This window comes from Bombyx mori, chromosome 10, assembly GCF_030269925.1.
Source record: "Bombyx mori chromosome 10, ASM3026992v2".
NCBI classification, from domain to species: Eukaryota; Metazoa; Arthropoda; class Insecta; order Lepidoptera; family Bombycidae; genus Bombyx; species Bombyx mori.
In genome coordinates this window covers 5,423,065-5,444,680 of record NC_085116.1, presented here as the reverse complement: position 1 = coordinate 5,444,680, position 21,616 = coordinate 5,423,065, and the positions used below count along the sequence as shown (strand labels likewise).

Here is a 21,616-nt window from a genome sequence, read left to right as displayed (position 1 = left end):
TTGAGGCATAACAAAGAAAAATTTTGCTATTATGAAAACAATATAACAAAAATGTCACGAAAAATGATACTTATGAAATTAACACTTAAAATAATTAACTATAAAATAACAAGTAATTGTTAGGTTTCATACAAAACAGGTTAATAAAAAACCTACTCATTAAAACAAGTGTACAATTTCTTCATTAGAAACTGCAGTGATCCATTGGCTTCTTGTGCAATTTAAATACAGATTACGTTAAAATTTACTATCCTAAACAAGTATAACGGTGAAATGTCAATTAAGGAATTCATTTTATAATGATAAGCTAATCAGAATCATTTTCGCTGTCTTCTTCAGCATCACTGTCTTCAAGTTCCGGCATAGGAAATCGCAGGACTGCAGCTATACCCGTCAATTGATCTAGCTCTGTAAGAATATTTATATGATCATAATAATCGTGACAATACTGACATGACTATTTTCATTTTATTTAACAAATTTTCTTACGTTCCCCAGACACATGCATACTAGAGAATATTCTAACATCTCCACCATTTTCTCGGACAGAATCTACAAGAGCAACATACTCTTTCCGCTTCAATGTATCTTGACACCTAAAGAAGTGAAAAATATATGTTATTGAATATGCAATTTCGAAAAGGGCACATCTCTGGAAATGTAAAATGTTCAGGAAATGAAAAAAAAACTATTATTTTCTAAAGTAGTGTAAAATTTAAAATATTAACTTTTGAGATATATTTTAGTGTTAATTAGCAATTGAAAATTAGTGAAATTATTATAAAATGGGTGTAGGTAAGCTTCAAAACTACATCTATATGAAAAAACGTATTTGACAAAATATGCGACATGTGCCCTTTTTGAAATTGCATATTCAATTATTTTATTATTAAATTTCACAAATTCAACTACCTAAATCTATCTTAACCGACATAAGACAAGATCAGCTCACAAAAAATACAATTTCATTTAATGACTGGATTTATTAATTAATAATAACAATCACCTGAACAATTTATCTGAGATCATGAGTGTTTCAATTGCAAGGGCCTCATTAGCCCTCATTACATGTTTTTTTCCATAGAACGCTTTTGAGGGCTCTAACTGCAACATTGTGTAAAAACTTTCCAGTAATTTTACTTCACTTGCAGCCTTCGTATCTGATATTTTTGCCATTACTGCAGGTTCTTGTAAAACTTCTAAAAAATTAAATTATTATTTGCAATTTTATTGCTATTTTTCTAAGTTACTACCTGACTTCATAATATGTGCATGTATTCATGGAGGAGAATATAAAATATATTATTTTTCACCAAATGTGAGCCTACATGGTAGTGAACGGTTACCGTCGCTCATGGACGCCAGGAACATGGAGCCAGGCTACTGCCTGTCACTATTGGGCCACAGTTCACAGCCCACCTGGGCAAATCTGACATCCTTAAAACATGGATACCTTCACCACCTTGGTTCTATACAGTACATGTAATTTAAGCAGTTTTCTTAGAAAATTATATGACTTACATAGCTTAAAAATAAGAATTTGCACAAAATACCTTTTAAAGAATGTTTGAATCCAGATGAAGCTTTGACCAGTAAAAATTTACTTCTGTTATCTATAAGTAGCTTATTATCTGTTTTGATTGCCTGCTGCATCATATACTCAAAGAACTGATCCTTCACAAAACCAGGTGAAGCAATGATTACACACTTGACAATGTTAAAATCTATATGCCTGAGAATTCCTTGCATTACCGCTTCATAAAACTTGTTTAAGCCCTGTGAATAATTAAACGAAAGAAACTAATCAATCTATTTCTAGTATTTTCTTTGTTGCTTTTGGTTGGTGAAAGTAATTAATGGTATTTTATGATAGAACAGTTTGTTTTGGTAGACAGGGATTCAGCAGTGCCCCTGGCATTGCTGACGACACTGAGCGATGGTAATCACTTAGACTCTAGTCGGCCGTAGGCTCATCTGGCTACAAAAGCAATAAAAACTTGAGCTATCATCTTCACTAAAAGAGGAACCTATATGTTATATAAGCAAGTGTTTAGTACTTCTATCACATTTTAATTTACCTTTTCATGCTGTTGTACAAATCCTTTCCGTTTTTTAGGTATTGTGATGTCAATTTTAATCCTCACAAGTGTCATTGAGGGTGTAATAAGACAGACATGTGCCAGTCCTTCCTGCATGACAACTGCTGCAACATCAGCATTACTTGCTGGATCACAAGCAGTTTCCACGCGTTCTAATGCTACCGAATCCCACAATACCTTCTGCAGAATAAACTTTCGATTCAGTTCTAAATCCAATGTGTGATATGCACCCATCTGTAAAATGTTTTATAAAATTGTTAACAGGTTGCAATATTTAGTTTGAGGTGTGAAAACAGATGTGGTTCCATCTGCTTGTATGAACTAATTCAAATAAACGAGAGAACTTCTCTTAGATACTGCTTAATAGCACTAGTCAATTCATTGTTTATTTATACAAGTGAATTAAAATCTGTTTATGTGCTCCAGTTGTGACTTCACATCACATAGCCTATAAGTTTATCTCACTGTTGTAGCTAATTAGGATTTTGATAATAAATGTTTGACATTCCAAGTCATTCCAAAATTATTTCTGATACCGTTTTCATAATTAAATTTAATCGGTTATTCCTGAAAATGCATTAAGAGAAATTTCAATTTTAATATACCACATTTCGTTTTATCTGACAAACTTTATATATAGGGTTTATATATAGGCTACGCCAAATTTAAAGTCCAGGAAGCACAGCTTAAAACATTACCTTAACATATTGATTTTCCACAATGTTACGACCTTTCAACCTTAACACACATGCTTGGGTATCAAAGTCAATGTTTTCTACAGTAATGGTGAGCGTAGTCCTAACTCTACTGCTAGTGGAAGACCCGGTCGAAGATTCTGTTTGAACTTTCCGAACAGTTGATGCAGTTACAGCATCGCCTTCTGTGATTAGATTATACGCATGCCACATGTCCTCGGGTTCCTCCGGTATGAGCCCAATACTCCTAATAAAAAATGAACATTTCATTAACAATGTAAATTTAATAAAGACAAGCTGTTCAACAATAACAATTTATGTATATCAAAATAATTTGAAAAGAATACCCGGAGTCATCTTTCTCAATGTTTTTGTGAACGAGTTTCATTATGAGTGCAAAAATTATATCATTTTAAAGACAAATATTGGCAAAACAGTTTTAATTGAAAAGCAAAAATGTTCAAGTCTCAATGACACAAAGACAGACACAAAGTCACAATCTCTCAAATATATTAAGTGTATAATCTATGGTCACAATTATGTCAAATTAAATTATGTTCTATCCATAGAGTTACTATTCTAACTGGAGTGCTTACTTCGTTTGACATAAAAACTAAAAATATACTTTATCTCTATGGCTTAAAGTTTATTTTTAAATAGCAAAAGATGTAAGGAAAAACGGTCTGAAAAGAGAATGATTATTAAGTGGTGGTGTCCCTCTCGCACATTTTACAAACAAAAAGCAGTGTTGCTAGCTTAGAGGATTTTCCATAAAATCTCGGAATTTGGACCCCCGTCTTAGTTATCAAAAATGGCTTTTAGTGGTTAGTGGATTTTTTAGTAGCTTGGGCGTTGTTGAAAATTATTGAAAAGGTTAAAATCAATCCACTTTACAGGATTTTAAACATTTTATGACAATAATATATCTAAATACATATTATTTAAACGATGTGACTTAAACTTAACTAGAAAATATTGCGACAATTTAGAATTTCCATCAACGTCAAAAATTAAATTGGTTCAACATAAACGTACAAAGTTATGGTGAATTTAGTTTCTGATGATGACAATTTATTAAAATAAATTATATAAGAAGTATTGATTATATGATATATATTGATTTTTAATAGAACATCATATATTAATAAAGCTCATTAACAAAAAAAATATTGTTCTATATTAATAAGAACTCTGTTTAATGGAAAATTTAATGGTAGGTACGTAGATTTCTGATGGTTTTCATGTTGAATTTGGTGGGAAGCCAGATTAATTGTTGGCATCACCGAAAAAGAGCTATGAATGGATTAAAAGAAAAATGGCGTCTATTTACGTTTGTAGTGCGAAGTTAAAATGGCACTGATACAGCTTGTGGCTTGTTTTTTTTTCGAAAATCGTGAAAGTTTCCGTGTAATCATGGTGAACACTTTTAATATAAGTGGTTTTAAGCGAGAATCCTCTCCAGTTTGTGGAATATCCTTCCATATGTCAGATTCATTGATAAATTTTTACTAGTGTGAGCATATATTTTTAAAATGTGAGATATTTTTTCTCATTATAATATTTAATACCATTTGTCTTGTAAATTGTACTTAATCTATGTCATATACTAAATTTGAAAAAACAATCGTGAAAACTATAATTTTGCAATGTATTTTTCATATTATAAGAGCCATCCCGTGGTATTTCTTGAACTTTTTTTATTGTATTGAATAGCGTCGCACGCAAGCATGTATATCATTTGCCTGACGTTAAGCGAACGAGGAGGATCTTCTAGTAAATATGACGTTGGAATTTCTGGAAAATGTCCTTTAAAAAGGTCAAACAAGAAGAATCAAGTACTCAAACGCAAGAAATAAAAAATACCCCGAGAAAAGCAAAATTACGACAAGATGTTAAGGTATTGAAACAAAAACTTAAAAGTCGTGAAATAGTGATTGTAAATATAAAGTCGATTTTAGATTTATTAAAGAAAAATGGCGATTTTTAATTGAATTGAAATTTAAATTGCGAAATTTTAATGATACTCATGGTCCACTTAGATATTGATTAAAATAAATTATGTATTTCGTTGAAAAAAAAGAATTTACTTAAAAATAAATAGAGGAAATGTTATATTATAAGATTACAGAAAATTTACTGAACTTAATAATAATAATATAACCAATATTTTGTAAATAGAGATCAAGTACTATGTGTATTGTGTTATGTGTATTGACTTGTCATTTAAGAGTTATTTAATTGTCTACATATAACAAATAAATGAATTTCAGTTCATTTCATTTTATTACCCATTGTGTTTTATTTCCTAAAATGTAACTAGTAGACTTAATATACACGTGTCATGAAAATAGCACAGAAGTAAAAATACAAGTAATTTTAAATCAATTGAAGATGTGAATGTAGGAAAAGAGCACCCGATACGCGCAGACCATGTGTGTTGCAGTGTCTCACTCAGTGTGTCAAATATTAATTTGCACGGCCCACTTAGCCAGTACACTAAAGTAGGAATTGCGTAATTAAGTTCAACATAATATTTAAGTCGCGGTTGAGTATTCGGACGTTAAACATGAGTTTGAGGAAGTTTAAGTAATAGCACTGAGGTAATGATGTTTGTAATAAAACTCAGTGCTAGATTTTCGACAACGCAGCAACTTCAAAAAAAACCGTCGAAAAAAGGCACCATGACGACGAAGCAATGTTTAGAATTGAATTTACATAAATAAAACGTTGCAAGCACGTGTTTTGTATTTACATAGGGTTACACAGAATTACTTAAGGTAAATTCAAAACTGATGCATGTGTATAATTTTATCCTATAAATAAATTTTATATGGTCACCACATTAGACAAGGACACCGCGACCAAAAAGTATTCTCTTTCGAGACCGATTTCTCGGCATCAGACAGCACTCCAGTTGTAGGTACTTATTAACTCCATGGTTCTATCTATGATTTTTTAAGGGATTTTATGACCTGGTAACTAAGACTTTTAGGTCATGTCTTATTTTAATTTTAATTTTTATGAAAAATGATAATATAGAGGGAAATGAAATGAAGATTAATAATTTGGGACATTAATCAACTGGTATGAAATGAAATGAGATGATATGGGATGATATGGGATGATATGGGATGATATGGGATGAAATATAATCTCAGTATAATGGTGGTCATTTACTGAGATTTTTTCTGTGGACTTTTGTAAGATTCCGAGAAGTTACGTCCTGCAACTTTGTTTCATTTTCTCACACTTGTGCACTTTCACAGATATTAAACAGTTAATAAACCACCGTTATTACACATTTAAACCTGAAGAAACACTAAAGAGACAAAATAAAACAAATCACACAACTTCACTCCTCGCCACCGCCAAAAAGTCCTATTATCTATGAGAATATTATATAAATTTTATATATTATATTATATATAATATTATATAATATAAATTTCCTTTTTTTTTTCCTACCTAAGCTGGTAGCCTAGAGAAGCTATTCCAGCGTAACCGTAACTAGTAGGTGAGCTCTCGGGACTCAAACCTGACGATGATGCTAACACGAACCCTAGCAAGAGCCGTGTTTCGCAGAATCTACCACCGGATCGGAAACGCGACCCACTGAGAAGATCCGGCGAGAAACTCAGTGGGCTGTGTCTGAGAGTTAATTTACTCGTCGAGCCCTTCGTCGCAAGCGACGGGTTCGACGAGTACGGTTACCGGGGCTCCTCAGCCTGCTCCTAGTGTTAGAGCTGAAGGTATCTAATGTATGAGTTATTGGATCTAACAGATCCGTAAGGACGTGTCTAGGGCGACGACGGTGACTTGCATCAGCCCGCTGAGATTCTCGCCGGATCTTCTCAGTGGATCGCAATCCCGATCCGGTAGTAGATTCATTTGCGAAGCAATTGCTCTTGAGTTGTTAGGTCTCCTTCGGAGGCGCTCGGGCAGTTGTTAGCAAATCCCATCCCTCCTGGCTGAGCCTTTGTTCGCCCACTTGTCCTGGTGAAACTGGAAAGTCCTCTGGGCCACCAGTAACCTTTCAATCATAAAAAAAATGCTAATGAATTAAAAAACAGAACATTTAAAGGTAAAATAAAATAATTATTAATAAAAAATCATTGCTAATTATTAAAACGTTTCCATTTAATTTCAGCAATTTTATTTGAAAAACTTAAAGTTTTCCAATGTATTTTAGACCACAAAAAAGTCCTCCTTCTATCTTTTGTGAATGCTATGAAACCTATAGGGGTGAAGTTTGAGAAAAATTGAGTCATTAAATAGGCAAACGAACTTAGAGATCTCCCTGCTATTAAGTGGCTACCATATTTCATAAATATTATGCAAAATGGATACTTCCCCCCCCTAAAATAATATTAAGTCAGTAGTTTTGTTTCGTAAATTATTACCATAATAAATTTTCATGCTGTAGCTGTTATCGCTACGCTTTGAAATTGCTACTTTTGAGTTTTTTATTTAAATTACTACTAAAACTGTAATATTGAAAGCATGAAAAAAGATTTTTTTACTGAATAGTTCTTAATTCAGTTTTTTGACGTATTTTCCCACTGTGAAATGTGAATCTATCACTACAAGCAATAAAACGCCTAAATTTTGCGAAAGTCACACACTAGTTTTAAAAAACAAAACGCAATTTGAAGTTTTGAAACGTAATGGAAGGGCAGAAGAGTTTGTTGCCTTTTTGCGATTGTTTTCAGTTGCGTGTTCCAAATACGAAGTAAATTGTTTTACGTTATTATAGCGCAATATCAATACATAAAAAACAAATTTGCTCTTCCTGCTAATTTCGTACTTTGTGCATAATGTGTTAGTGGTAGTGATAACGTCAACGGTCAGCTGGCACCGAGGAGCGGTAAAATTCGCGAATTTTTAAGCCTAATAAATAGCACTTTTTGTGTTCTTTATCACAAAGGTATGCCGTTATCTTTTCTTAAGCTTGCTTGGCCATTTTTGGTAATATATCGTGAATTTTAAATTAACCATTTGTATAAAAATCTAAAAAATACACGTGTAAGAAGTTAAATGGTGCTTAATTTATGAGTAGCACAACGATAAATTTTACTATTTATTTTATTGTTTATGTTCATTTTCATTAATAACTCTCGTACTGGCCGTGATCCAGATTACTCTCGCTGCGCGGGAATTTATTTATAGTTTGATGATGATTTGAGATGCGTCGCGTAAAAGCCCTTGAAAACGATCGATTTCAGGGATTATGTAAAATTTAAAGTAAATCCGATACTTTTAAAGTGTTATTAAAGTGATAAAATGAGTGAAGCTGGTGCGTCCGATTCTGGAGTACCACCTCCAGAACCCGTATCAGGAGCATCATCCGACAGTGCACATACAATCAGCACGACATCACATAAGGCAGATACAACCAGGCCACTCGGACTCCCAAAGCCTTCAGGCTTGAAGCCACCTACAAAAATTGGACGTCTGTGCTCAAACTCAGCACCAAAACCTGCTGTTCCCATATCTCCAAGAAGTGGTGAGTGAAACAAGACATTATTTTAAAATTTCTCAATAAAATAAAACAAACTGCAATTGACAAAATTTACAAGATACTACTTGTGTTCAGTTATATTTTTTCTGTATAATCTCTAAATTCAGTATTTGGTCATGTAAAATGGCTTTTTGTTGTTTCACTACTTCATTTCACGGAATTTACTTTTAGCAGCACTTTTGTGACAGAGCTTCAAAATAAAACAAGTAGGATGTTTTTAATAATAATAATTTGGATAAACACTATGTAACTAAAACCAACAAAGATTATTATAAAACTGATTTTCCCAACACTCTCTTTCAAATAATAGGTTTATTATTATTTGTTCATTGTTCACTTTATTTTATCTAAATTACAATTAATTTGCATTCACATCATATTCTTAACTCAAACTTGTGAATATTATACATTTATATACAAGAAAGTAATGTTGTAAAGTGCCTTAGTTGAGCATTTTCAAATCTTTATTTAAAGAGTTTTTACTGCCAGTATAATTATGACATGGGTTGTATAATTATACACATACAACTATTCTATTTTAAAACAATTTACATTGGAAACTTGAATAAAATTATAGTTGTAATGAATAAAAATGAAGATACAAAGCTGGTTCAGTTGTTATATTGGTACTTAATTGAATTTCTGAAATGTTTCTGTAGTATCCAATGCTCATTAACACTTTTTTACGGAATTGAGAAACAATCCCTCTTAAACTGACTATTTTTAACTGCTGCATCAATGTAGAAAAAATGTATCCTCTGGGAATAGTATTTTTTCAATGCTTTCATTACTTTATTTTCTTATTCCCTGTACCCTAGACAATATGCATGCCAAACTTCATGATGACTAGCATAGATGAAAGTGTAACACACAAATAATTTCAGTTTCGCATTTAAAATATTAGTATGCATTATGACCTCATCGTTTGCTTATTATATCGATGAAGTGAACAACGCATGTGACCTCAGAGCAACTCTGTATTATTGGATACTACTAAAATATTTGAAATAAGTAATATATAACCTTGAAAGTAGTGAAGATAAAAACCAGTTTTACTTTTAAGTAACAACACTTATGAAACAATATAGAAATATAGCTTTGCTGGGCATTTAAAATTAACATCATTATTTCTCACCCCCACAAAGATTCTCATCATTAATGCCCCCACAACTGATGTAGGGAGTCTAACACTCATATAAATATTAGCCTATCCATTAAGTACATGTATTTTCTACATGGATACCAAGTTTCAAGTCAATCGGATCCATGGTTCAGTAGTTATAATGGAACATCCGTAAAAACCACTGTAGATTTATATATTAGTATAGATTATAATGTGAGATTGCCCACATCAATAGATTTGATTATCAAAATTTGAAAGTTAAACTATTGTGGTTTGTTTTGCAATCCGAACACGCAGTTAACGAGAGTTTCACCTGAAACTAACCGATGTACGATTCGCGTCGCATCGACTCATGACTACGCGATTGAACATCGTTTTAATTCTAGATTATAATCACATAAATACTTTATGTTAACTTGTAATGAACTATTAAAATAGATCTATTTTCGTAGTCAGATTGGACAGATATTTCATAAATGGAATGCTTACTAATTTATTATCTATTGAGTGGTTAATCAGAAAATTACTAAAGAGTGCACCTTAATGTACTAGCTGAGACTTTAATAAGATTTATCCATTTTTAAATGGTCGACAGTTTTAGTCGAGTGTAACAGAATACTGCAGATGTTTCTCGCAACTGATAAATATTTTTCATCTTTCGAGATAAATTCCGCGCGTACGATAACGTTGATAACGCATTAACCCTGACATGGTTAACGGTGTTTATATTCGGAGTTGTTGCCCCCTGTCAGGATTTCCCCTAACAAAAAAGAACAAACAATGATAGATCCAGTTTTGAAGATGTAAACTTGCTCGTTTTTGCTGTACATAATAACATGGGCAAAAAGTAATTCCTGTCAGCGTACCGGTTCCTACACGACCTTCATGTAGAGCGGTACTAAACTTTAAGTTTCCTGCATACACCGTTATCTTTTATACTTCAGATGAAGAGATAAAAATAGCAGTTTTAATTTAATTTCCCGTTAAAAACTACCATTTCCATTTTTGTAAGGTTACAATAAAAATTTTCACTTAAGTACGCAAGTGTACTTACGCAAGACAAAAACAGTTTATTTATGCCAAGCGTTAAACACTGTTACTTTATCGTTTTGATGCAAGGAAGATAAAGAAATTGCGACTTGAAATAACTTTTTCGTGTTCTGTTTTGGGAATCCATGTCCATTGTCATTGCTTCACTTTCTCCTTCGGACGTGCGTGACGTGCGCTCACACAGAAGGCGCTTACAGTTCATCGCCGTCATTACGACCGCTTTAAATAACATTGAGATACAAAGAAACTTTAAAAAAATATAATAAATCATGCCCATCATGCTTGTACACGAGTACTGTTATTATTTTTTATGATGCACGACTTTTACTCTACTTTCGAATCTTCAAAAGGAATAAATGTTTAGTCTAGGAAACATGTAATTTGGCATAATGAAAGTGAAGAGAAGACGATTTAGTCTAGAACATTTGTCTTCATTGTGTTAATATCATTGCTGAACCAGGCTAAGCGCAATATGTTGGTGGTACAAGTCACGAAGCAATTTTTCATGTGTGAATAGATTATATTATCGATAAAAATGTTCACTGTTCACTGTTTCTTCATAAATGAATATCGTTCACAATTTAATATTTCGTAATCTTGAAATTTCGTAGATTCATTAAGGCTAACTCATTCTTCCAATTTCATCCGTTCCGTTACTTCGTGTTGACCTTATTCGTTTCCCGTGGCCGCCGTCAGCACTGTTGTAGATGCCAGAATTCCTTTTTTTTCTATTTCATTTCAATCGTCTTACTGTATGAATATCAAGATGAAATGATGCTTAAAAGTCTAGAAATTATTTATATAGAAAAATATACGGTTAAAGTAATAGCACAACATTCAAATTTCGGCATTGTTATAATACCTCACTCGTTCGTTCGTACACGTAAACTGTAAAATATTCAAAACATCGGAAATAATATAATGACAGTTAAAAATGTTTTATGAGCATTTCTCAAATTTCTTGACCATATAGCCGCAATGTTGATGTCCAATACTTTTTAGTCTTTGATTATGTTTTTTACTACGATACTATAAATAACATACATGACTGTCGTAACTTTATTGATATTACTTAATTATCAGAGAAAATATCGAAACAATAAATAAACCACACTAACTACAATAAATAATTAATAAATTAAAAACCAAAATTTGTCGTACTATGGAAAAGAAGTTGTCCCATTGAGTCCGCAGTGATTTTGAACTCGTTTATTTTATATATGATGTCTGACTCGCGAAAACCAAATAAACTACTAAATAATATGAATATGATTGAATGAAAGCTTTCCAGCTTCAAGGTATGAATCTGTTAAGAATTCCCATTCTAAAACACTATGAATATTTACACTGTAAACAGTTTTTATGTCTAGGGAGCTTCCCTGTGTTCCGTCAGGCATAATTATTAAATAATCAATAAATATAAATATTTACTAACAATCAGGCCACGTTAACTGGTCCAGTGAGTTCGTAAAGAACGTATGTTACAGGTACCAGATAACGGAAATAAATGTAAGATTTCTATTATACACATACATATACTTAATATACATCCATAACCCTGGAAAAGACATTTATATTTATCACACAAATATCTCCCTTGGCGGGATTCGAACCCGCGACCCCCTTGTGTAGTGACCATGTCACTTACCACTACACCAGACGGCCGTTTATTATTTTATTATTAAAATAACCGTTGTATGTTTTATAGAATAAAACTTAACAAAAGGCAACAAACCTGTTTAATCTCCTGCTACATTTGTTTAAAACAAACTTTAGTTTAATTTTTAAGGCTAATCAATTCATATTTGAAGTTTTTTTGAAGCACTGCTATGAAATCTATAATATAATAATAACGTAAAATTTTGAAACCGTATATAAAGATTACACAATATTTTACAATCATTACTTTTGCACTGATCGCTGATTCCTCAGAACTAATAATAAAAGTTGAATGCGAAAAACGCTTTAAAAGACACCAACCGTTCTTGAATTCGTGGAACAAATTTCTCAAGAATTACTTGAAGATTTCCAAATACCGCTCTGGAAACAGAAATGAATTTAATTTTTCTAGAAGATACTTATTTAGTCATGTGCTTGCATTGTCATCAATTTGTTTGTCACGAGAGTTCGATTTATTTAAGTGAAATATTTGTTTTATTGTTTTTTGAGCTTAAATAATGTTTATGTCAAGAAGTTATGGAAGCTGTCTATCATATAGACGAAAATGCCGCCTTATGATATGAAATTTCATTGAAACAAGTGTTGCATACTTTTAAAACGTATTTGTCAAAATGGCAATTTACGTAATTTTGTATAGTTAAGTTTTCTGATAATAATTCTTTATAATTCGGTACTTTAATTAATTATCCTTAATATTATACAAGTAATGATAAGCTTGGTATCCCACAAACTATTTATTTTATGGAAAAATACATGGCAGCTACATAGATCATAAATTACTATACCATATTATACTATGTAAATACATATTTTCGACATTGTTATTATGCAGTGTAGAAAAAGGGGAAAATAGGTTTAAAGGCGGTCTAAAGGCAACCCGGGTTTCCTCATCTTCGATCTACATATTATATCCATTTTTGTCATCATGGTCTCTTCAATGAATCTATTTTGCCTCAAAATTACACTTCTCTTTGCAATTAATAATAAATTACCTTTTCATCACGCAACATTTCAGTGTTAGAATGACGGCGTGCCTAAGAGTTAATTGCGTCGCGAATTTAATACGTTATTAAAATATGATTGTATGTGATGACCATCATTTTATATAAAAATAACCAGTTCCTTATGACGTCAAATTCGCAGCTAATAAAATCGATAGACATTTTTATAATCTACGCTATTTATGTAAAGGCATAAAAAAATAAGTTTGGGTATATTATAAGGTTTTAAACATTAAAATGAGAAATAACATTGTACTATTGTTGATTTCGAGCGAAGTATAAAAGAATTAGACAAAGTCTATGGATTGTTGACGCGGTAAAAAAAAAACCTGTATTTACGTGTTGCATTGAAAGTGCATAATATTACTGCAGCATCCTGAACGCGTATTTTAAAAAGTTGTTGCATTGGATTCGTATCCTAAATGAAGGTGGTCGACCTTGATTGGCTCGTAGTAAATGTAAACATTCCTTTTTATAATAGGAGACGTACATGCTTATATTGTATGGTTAGTGACTACGTGAATGTACCAAACGTTTACATTGTGAATATTGAATAGAATGTCGTCTCTCAATATGGCCGTGACACTCGATGTCCGCTATATTTGATCGTTTTAAAGTAATTTAACGAACAAACAAACACTATCAATGCATGATCGCGTTCGCGAAGAAATCAAATCTTCTCTAAAATTACGTAGATGCTATTCAGTACGTGAGCGGCCGCAGAGGTCGCTCTCACTTTTCAAATACAATAGATGAAAATACTAAATAAAAATTGCGATTAAAGATTTAAAAAACTGCAATGAAAATAGTGTTTACTTTTTTTTTTTTATTGCTTAGATAGGTGGACGAGCTCACAGCCCACCTGGTGTTAAGTGGTTACTGGAGCCCATAGACATCTACAATGTAAATGCACCACCCACCTTGAGATATAAGTTCTAAGGTCTCAGTATAGTCACAACGGCTGCCTCATCCTTCAAACCGAAACGCATTACTGCTTCACGGCAGAAACGGGCAGGGTGGTGGTACCTACCCGTGCGGACTCACAAGAGGTTCTACCACCATATACCACCAAATAATACCTACTAAAAGTAAACTCACATTTGATTACAAAAGGATCACATGTATTATGCCGGTAAGCTTTCCTATTTTAGATGTGTCATGTCTATACTAGTATGGGGCACAGATTAGCACCACCTCAACTCTTCTAGTGGATGTACTAAGAGAAAAAAGGGATTCACTGAAGAATGAAACCCATTGTTCTCAAAGTATAATACTAGAGTATTTCAATCGTAAACTCGCATTACTGCTTCACGGCAGAAATAGGCGGGGTGGTGGTACCTACCCGTGCGGACTCACAAGAGGTCCTACCACCAGTAATTTTGAATTCTTTTACAGATATTAAATACAATTATGATGATTTCATAGAAACGTTTAGACAAATGGAGTTATCGTCCCTTGTGGACATGGCCCATGCCAATCGCTAAGAACTCTTTAAAAACTTTTCTTAAAATCTTATTGCGATCGGGAAACACCTTAAAACATTTCAGTCGATGGGGATGAACGCTGCTTCAGTGGCGTCTGTTGCTATGATAAAAAAATATGGATTAGCTCAAACAAATCCTCAGTGCACTCTGTTAAGAAAAGTGATTGTGAATTTATTGATGGCTTTCATTTTAGATGCAATTGTTCGTCGTGATTATGGAGCCCTACACCGTGTTTCAATCACCACACCATAAACAGCTTCTTGCTCGTTTTTGGACGAAATTTTATATTCAAATGAAAATCTACAAAATTTTAACTTGAATATACTTAAACATAAATTAATACCTGATAACCAAACTGCTACAAAAGAACTATAATAATATTTAATTTGCATACACATATATAATTAAATGAGTAATAAATTGGCGGTACGTTTAATAACTCTGTTTGTTGCAAACGAGATCATGATCTGAAATGAGCTCATGACAGTGACACGGTTTCGTCACCGCCTTACATTAAGTTATGTGAATTGAGTTACCTAACAATTTTAAATATCAAATGATGATGCAAATTAGCGGAATTATTGTTTACATGAACTGTTTAGTAATAATTATACGAAGAATAAATTTTAACGATATTCTCGGTTGAGTGACAATTTCTTTGGAAAGAATTTTGGAATGTACCTTTAAAATACCATCATAAGCTGATGTGCCTACACCAATGTCGTTTATGATCATCAGGAATGACGGGCACGGCTCATTTGATAACGCTCAGAAATCTTCCAAGATTGCTTGAAGAGGAAAATGTCATACTGCTCGGAAAAACACTATGGGAGGGGCTTGAAAGCCGGTTGGCGCATGACACACAAATAAGCCATAAAAACGCAGTGTAGATGAACCAGTTCGCCTATTATTATTTTTTATTGCCCTTGTAGGCAGACCAGCATACGGCCCACCTGATGGTGAGTGGTTACCGTCGCCCATGGACTTCAGCAATGCCAGGGGCAGAGCCAAGCCGCTGCCTACCACTTAATATTCTTTACAAGCCTCGTTTGAAGAAGGACATATCATAGCGCTCGGGAAACACGAGGAGGGGAGCTCATTCCATAGCCGGATGGTACGTGGCAAAAAAGACCTCTGGAAACGCACTGTGGATGACCGCAGTAGCTCCCAGTAGTATGGATGAACTCTACTCCGGTGGCGGGCGGTGCGATGGTAAAAACGAGATGCCGGTATCATCTCGAACAATTCCTCAGAGCACTCCCCATGGAACATATGGTACAAAATACAGAGGGAACCGAAGTCCCTCCACAGACTCAGAGTTTCCAAACGATCCGTGAGAATGGGATTATCGACAATCTGAACGGCCCTCTTCTGTATGGAATCAAATGGAAGAAGCTGGTATTTGGGAGCTCCGCCCCAGAGATGAGAGCAGTAACCCACGCGAGGCCGGACTTGTGCTTTATACAGCAAAAGTCTTTGTCCAGGCGTGAAGTACCGCTTCGCTCTGTTGAGGACTCCCAGCATTTTGGACGCCAACTTTGCTTTGCCTTCCAAATGACTCCGAAATTGGACATCGCTCGAAATGTCGACCCCAAGTATCCCGATACTCTCGGAAGGTTGCAGGGATACTCCATGGAATTGCGGCGCCATGACAAAGGGGTCCTTCGTCGCAGTGAACGCGCAAACTTGTGTCTTTAACGGTAGAAAGTCGCCTAGTAGAAAGAGTGGACTTCGATGGTTGATTGAAGTCAAAGGTGATGATGAAATAATCTCGAACAGTTCCTTAGAGCTGTCTCCATAGGTCATACGGTTAGTAACACAAAAACAACCATAGGTATTTCCCTAGAAACAGAGATTGGTAAAACAATCCTTGAGATCGTGAATATAAAACATGAAAATTCTCAGTCTCCAGTATGGAAATGGAAGTAAGTATGCGACGCGGCTTTGTAGTGCACAAGTCATGACAAGGCATGTAAGTACATGAAAAAAAAAATTGTATATGAGGCCGATTAAGCTGGGTACTGCCCCTATTCCGATAGAGGCACCCGTCACGTGCGGACGTGCTCATCGTCCACTCGATCGCCCGGTCTTTGTTCGCCCGGCTTTTGTTAGCCCGGCCATTGTTCGCGCGGCCTGTGTTTGTGGTACATCTGCCGACTAAGTGCTCTTTCTGGAAGTTTTTATTTGTTTTGTTTCCTTTTGTTGTTTCTGTGTTCGTGGTACATCTGCCGACAAAGTGGTTTCCTGCAAGTATTTATTTGTTTTGTTTCTTTTCGTAATTTCTGTTTTGTTGTGCTTTTTCTTTGTCCTGTAGTAATCGCGCCGCATTGCCACCTGTGTTCAATAGAACCGCTCAGGTCCGAGAAGTTGGGGCCTCGCCGCAAGGCGAGTGTTTTCAAGACCCGGGGCCGCCCCACCTGGGTACTCAGCGATCATGGACGCTGTATTCGCGGAATTCCTCCGACTTCGCCACCCACAGCTCGCCTCGGAGTTTTTGGCCTTCAAGGCCAATCACACTGCGAGCCCTCTCGAGGACTCCGCCGCGCTCGCTGCTCCTGCGTCGCCTGTACCTGCGTGCAGAGCTTCTGCATTGAGCACCGCAGCCTCTGTCGTGCCTGCCGCTCCCGTGTCGCCTATACTGGCGAGAAAAGCTGCTGCGTCGTCCGCCGTGACCATCGTTTCAGCTGAGCGATCATCCGCGGCCTCCGTCGCGCCCTCTAAAACACCTACACTTGCTCGTAGGTCGCCTGCACCCGCCTCCTCGTGCTCCGACTCTGACTCGGACATGGAGGTCGACCTCGCCCCCGCCTCATCGACGGATGGATTCACCCTGGTACAGAAGGGTAAGAAGCGTGCCGCGGAGTCTCGAGCTCCCGCGGCCGCTAAAATTAGCAAAGCCGTGAACGCGTCGCGCCCCCGCCCTCAGACTCCCGTTGCGCCCCCAGCCCGTGCCACTCCGTCGCCGCGTCCGGTGGCACAAAATAAAACCCAGACCCCTCCCCCGGTTATCCTTCAGGAGAAGGCAGCTTGGGATCGAGTTTGCCTGGCCCTTAAGGCCAAAAATATAAATTTCACGAATGCCCGTAACCTCGCGAACGGCATTCAAATTAAGGTTCAAACACCCGACGACCATAGGGCCCTCTCTTCTTACCTCCGTAAGGAGCGTATAAGTTTCCATACGTATACGCTCCAGGAGGAGCGCGAACTCCGCGTTGTAATACGCGGAATCCCTAAAGAGTTAGATGTAGAGCTCGTAAAAGCCGACCTGTTAGAACAAGGCCTACCAGTGAATTCTGTGCACCGTATGCACACCGGTCGCGGTAGGGAGCCATATAATATGGTTCTAGTCGCTCTCCAGCCTACCCCCGAGGGTAAGAAAATCTTTAACACACAGACCGTCTGTAGGCTCTCCGGTATCGCTGTCGAAGCCCCCCATAAAAAAGGCACTCCTAGCCAGTGCCATAACTGTCAATTGTACGGGCACTCTTCCCGTAACTGTCACGCGCGCCCCCGATGTGTTAAGTGTTTGGGCGATCACGCCACGGCCCTCTGCGCTCGCGACCAAAAAACCGCGACGGAACCGCCTAGCTGCGTCCTGTGTCGAACACAGGGTCACCCCGCGAATTACCGTGGTTGCCCCCGAGCCCCTAAAATAAATCGCCGCGTCGCCCGCCAAAACCGCCTCCGAGCTTCCGGCCCAGACATCAAAGCCTCGGCACCCTCTGCGTCGCAGGCTAAGCCAGCGTTCGTTCCGGCGGCGGTGCCCAGTGTCTCGGCCTGGGCAAAACCGCTGCCGTACACGAACACGGCTACAACTCCCTCCTCCGCGATTCGTCCCGCCCCCGCGACTCGTCCCTCTCCCGCGACTTGCCCTCCGACCGCGTCCGACAATCTCGCTTTAGCGATCGACTTCTTTCAGTCGATCAACTTTGAGCGCGTTAACGCTTTGGGCGACGCCATTCGCGCTGCCTCCACTGCACAACACTTTATCGCCGTTGTGCAGGAATACGCCGACGTATACGCGTCATTAAATACGTACGTCCTCCCCTCACTCCGCCGGTAATCAATGGCGTATATAAGTAGAATTAAGCCCCTATCCGTAACGATAGGATTTTTTAACGCTTACGGTCTCGCAAATCAACGTGATCAGGTTTCTGACTTCTTGCGTGACCACCAAATTGATATCTTTTTAGTGCAGGAGACCCTACTTAAGCCCGCGCGCCGTGACCCTAAAATCGCGAACTATAACATGGTCAGGAACGACAGGCTCTCTGCCCGTGGTGGTGGTACCGTCATTTACTATAGAAGAGCCCTGCATTGCGTCCCGCTCGATCCTCCCGCGCTCGCTAATATCGAAGCATCAGTGTGCCGAATCTCACTGACGGGACACGCGCCGATCGTTATCGCGTCCGTTTATCTTCCACCGGATAAGATCGTTCTAAGCAGTGATATCGAGGCGCTGCTCGGTATGGGGAGCTCTGTCATTCTGGCGGGCGACCTAAATTGTAAACACATCAGGTGGAACTCACACACCACAACCCCGAATGGCAGGCGGCTTGACGCGTTAGTCGATGATCTCGCCTTCGATATCGTCGCTCCGCTAACCCCGACTCACTACCCGCTAAATATCGCGCATCGCCCGGATATACTCGACATAGCGTTATTAAAAAACGTAACTCTGCGCTTACACTCGATCGAAGTAGTTTCAGAGTTAGATTCAGACCACCGTCCCGTCGTTATGAAGCTCGGTCGCGCTCCCGATTCCGTTCCCGTCACGAGGACTGTGGTGGATTGGCACACGCTGGGCATCAGCCTGGCTGAATCTGATCCACCATCGCTTCCGTTTAGTCCGGACTCTATCCCGTCTCCTCAGGATACCGCTGAAGCCATAGACATCGTAACGTCACACATCACCTCGACATTAGATAGGTCATCGAAGCAAGTTGTAGCGGAGGACTTCCTTCACCGCTTCAAATTGCCCGACGATATTAGGGAACTCCTTAGAGCTAAGAACGCCTCGATCCGTGCGTACGATAGGTATCCTACCGCGGAAAATCGTATTCGAATGCGTGCCCTACAACGCGACGTAAAGTCTCGCATCACCGAAGTCCGAGATGCCAGATGGTCTGATTTCTTAGAAGGACTCGCGCCCTCTCAAAGGTCTTACTACCGCTTAGCTCGTACTCTCAAATCGGATACGGTAGTAACTATGCCCCCCCTCGTAGGCCCCTCAGGCCGACTCGCGGCGTTCGATGATGATGAAAAAGCAGAGCTGCTGGCCGATACATTGCAAACCCAGTGCACGCCCAGCACTCAATCCGTGGACCCTGTTCATGTAGAATTAGTAGACAGTGAGGTAGAACGCAGAGCCTCCTTGCCACCCTCGGATGCGTTACCACCCGTCACCCCGATGGAAGTTAAAGACTTGATCAAAGACCTACGTCCTCGCAAGGCTCCCGGTTCCGACGGTATATCTAACCGCGTTATTAAACTTCTACCCGTGCAACTCATCGTGATGTTGGCATCTATTTTCAATGCCGCTATGGCGAACTGTATCTTTCCCGCGGTGTGGAAAGAAGCGGACGTTATCGGCATACATAAACCCGGTAAACCAAAAAATCATCCGACGAGCTACCGCCCGATTAGCCTCCTCATGTCTCTAGGCAAACTGTATGAGCGTCTGCTCTACAAACGCCTCAGAGACTTCGTCTCATCCAAGGGCATTCTTATCGATGAACAATTCGGATTCCGTACAAATCACTCATGCGTTCAACAGGTGCACCGCCTCACGGAGCACATTCTTGTGGGGCTTAATCGACCAAAACCGTTATACACGGGAGCTCTCGTCTTCGACGTCGCAAAAGCGTTCGACAAAGTCTGGCACAATGGTTTGGTTTTCAAACTATTCAACATGGGCGTGCCGGATAGTCTCGTGCTCATCAAACGGGACTTCTTGTCGAACCGCTCTTTTCGATATCGAGTCGAGGGAACCCGCTCCTCCCCACGACCTCTCACAGCTGGAGTCCCGCAAGGCTCTGTCCTCTCACCCCTCCTATTTAGCTTATTCGTCAACGATATTCCCCGGTCGCCGCCGACCCATTTAGCTTTATTCGCCGACGACACGACTGTTTACTATTCTAGTAGAAATAAGTCCCTAATCGCGAAGAAGCTTCAGAGCGCAGCCCTAGCCCTAGGACAGTGGTTCCGAAAATGGCGCATAGACATCAACCCAGCGAAAAGTACTGCGGTGCTATTTCAGAGGGGAAGCTCCACACGGATTTCCTCCCTGATTAGGAGGAGGAATCTCACACCCCCGATTACTCTCTTTAGACAACCCATACCCTGGGCCAGGAAGGTCAAGTACCTGGGCGTTACCCTGGATGCATCGATGACATTCCGCCCGCATATAAAATCAGTCCGTGACCGTGCCGCGTTTATTCTCGGTAGACTCTACCCCATGATCTGTAAGCGGAGTAAAATGTCCCTTCGGAACAAGGTGACACTTTACAAAACTTGCATAAGGCCCGTCATGACCTACGCGAGTGTGGTGTTCGCTCACGCGGCCCGCACACACATAGACACCCTCCAATCCCTACAATCCCGCTTTTGCAGGTTAGCTGTCGGGGCTCCGTGGTTCGTGAGGAACGTTGACCTACACGACGACTTGGGCCTCGAATCAATTCGGAAATACATGAAGTCAGCGTCGGAACGATACTTCGATAAGGCTATGCGTCATGATAATCGCCTTATCGTTGCCGCCGCTGACTACTCCCCGAATCCTGATCATGCAGGAGCCAGTCACCGTCGACGCCCTAGACACGTCCTTACGGATCCATCAGATCCAATAACCTTTGCATTAGATGCCTTCAGCTCTAATACTAGGGGCAGGCTTAGGGACCCCGGTAACCGTACTCGTCGAACTCGACAAAGAGGTCGACGTGCAACCTAACCCATGCATCAGCCCGC

At 38.4% G+C, this 21,616-nt stretch overlaps 2 protein-coding genes across 34 annotated transcripts in view; one reads left to right on the top strand and one right to left on the bottom strand.

The window, feature by feature from the left end:
* Positions 1 to 61: 61 nt before the first annotated feature.
* Positions 62 to 3,277, bottom strand: LOC732920 (pelota-like protein). Its single transcript, NM_001046920.1, is given in 7 exon segments — positions 62 to 408; positions 490 to 596; positions 1,007 to 1,199; positions 1,554 to 1,776; positions 2,079 to 2,333; positions 2,798 to 3,041; positions 3,142 to 3,277. Coding segments are annotated over 7 exon segments (1,164 nt in total). The 5' UTR covers positions 3,183 to 3,277; the 3' UTR covers positions 62 to 307.
* A 4,151-nt stretch (positions 3,278 to 7,428) lies between these two features.
* Positions 7,429 to 21,616, top strand: part of LOC101739189 (CAP-Gly domain-containing linker protein 1) — a 54,836-nt gene continuing 40,648 nt past the window's right edge. For 4 of the 33 annotated variants that reach the window (XM_062670474.1, XM_062670454.1, XM_062670458.1 and 1 more), the window contains exons 1-2: positions 7,437 to 7,658; positions 8,017 to 8,297. In XM_062670474.1, the coding sequence (XP_062526458.1) occupies positions 8,075 to 8,297 (223 nt within the window). In that variant the 5' untranslated portion in view covers positions 7,437 to 7,658; positions 8,017 to 8,074. Of the gene's footprint in view, positions 7,719 to 7,928; positions 8,298 to 21,616 lie in introns of all 33 variants that reach the window. The other 29 variants (XM_062670452.1, XM_062670460.1, XM_012693972.4 and 26 more) reach the window with 21 other exon arrangements.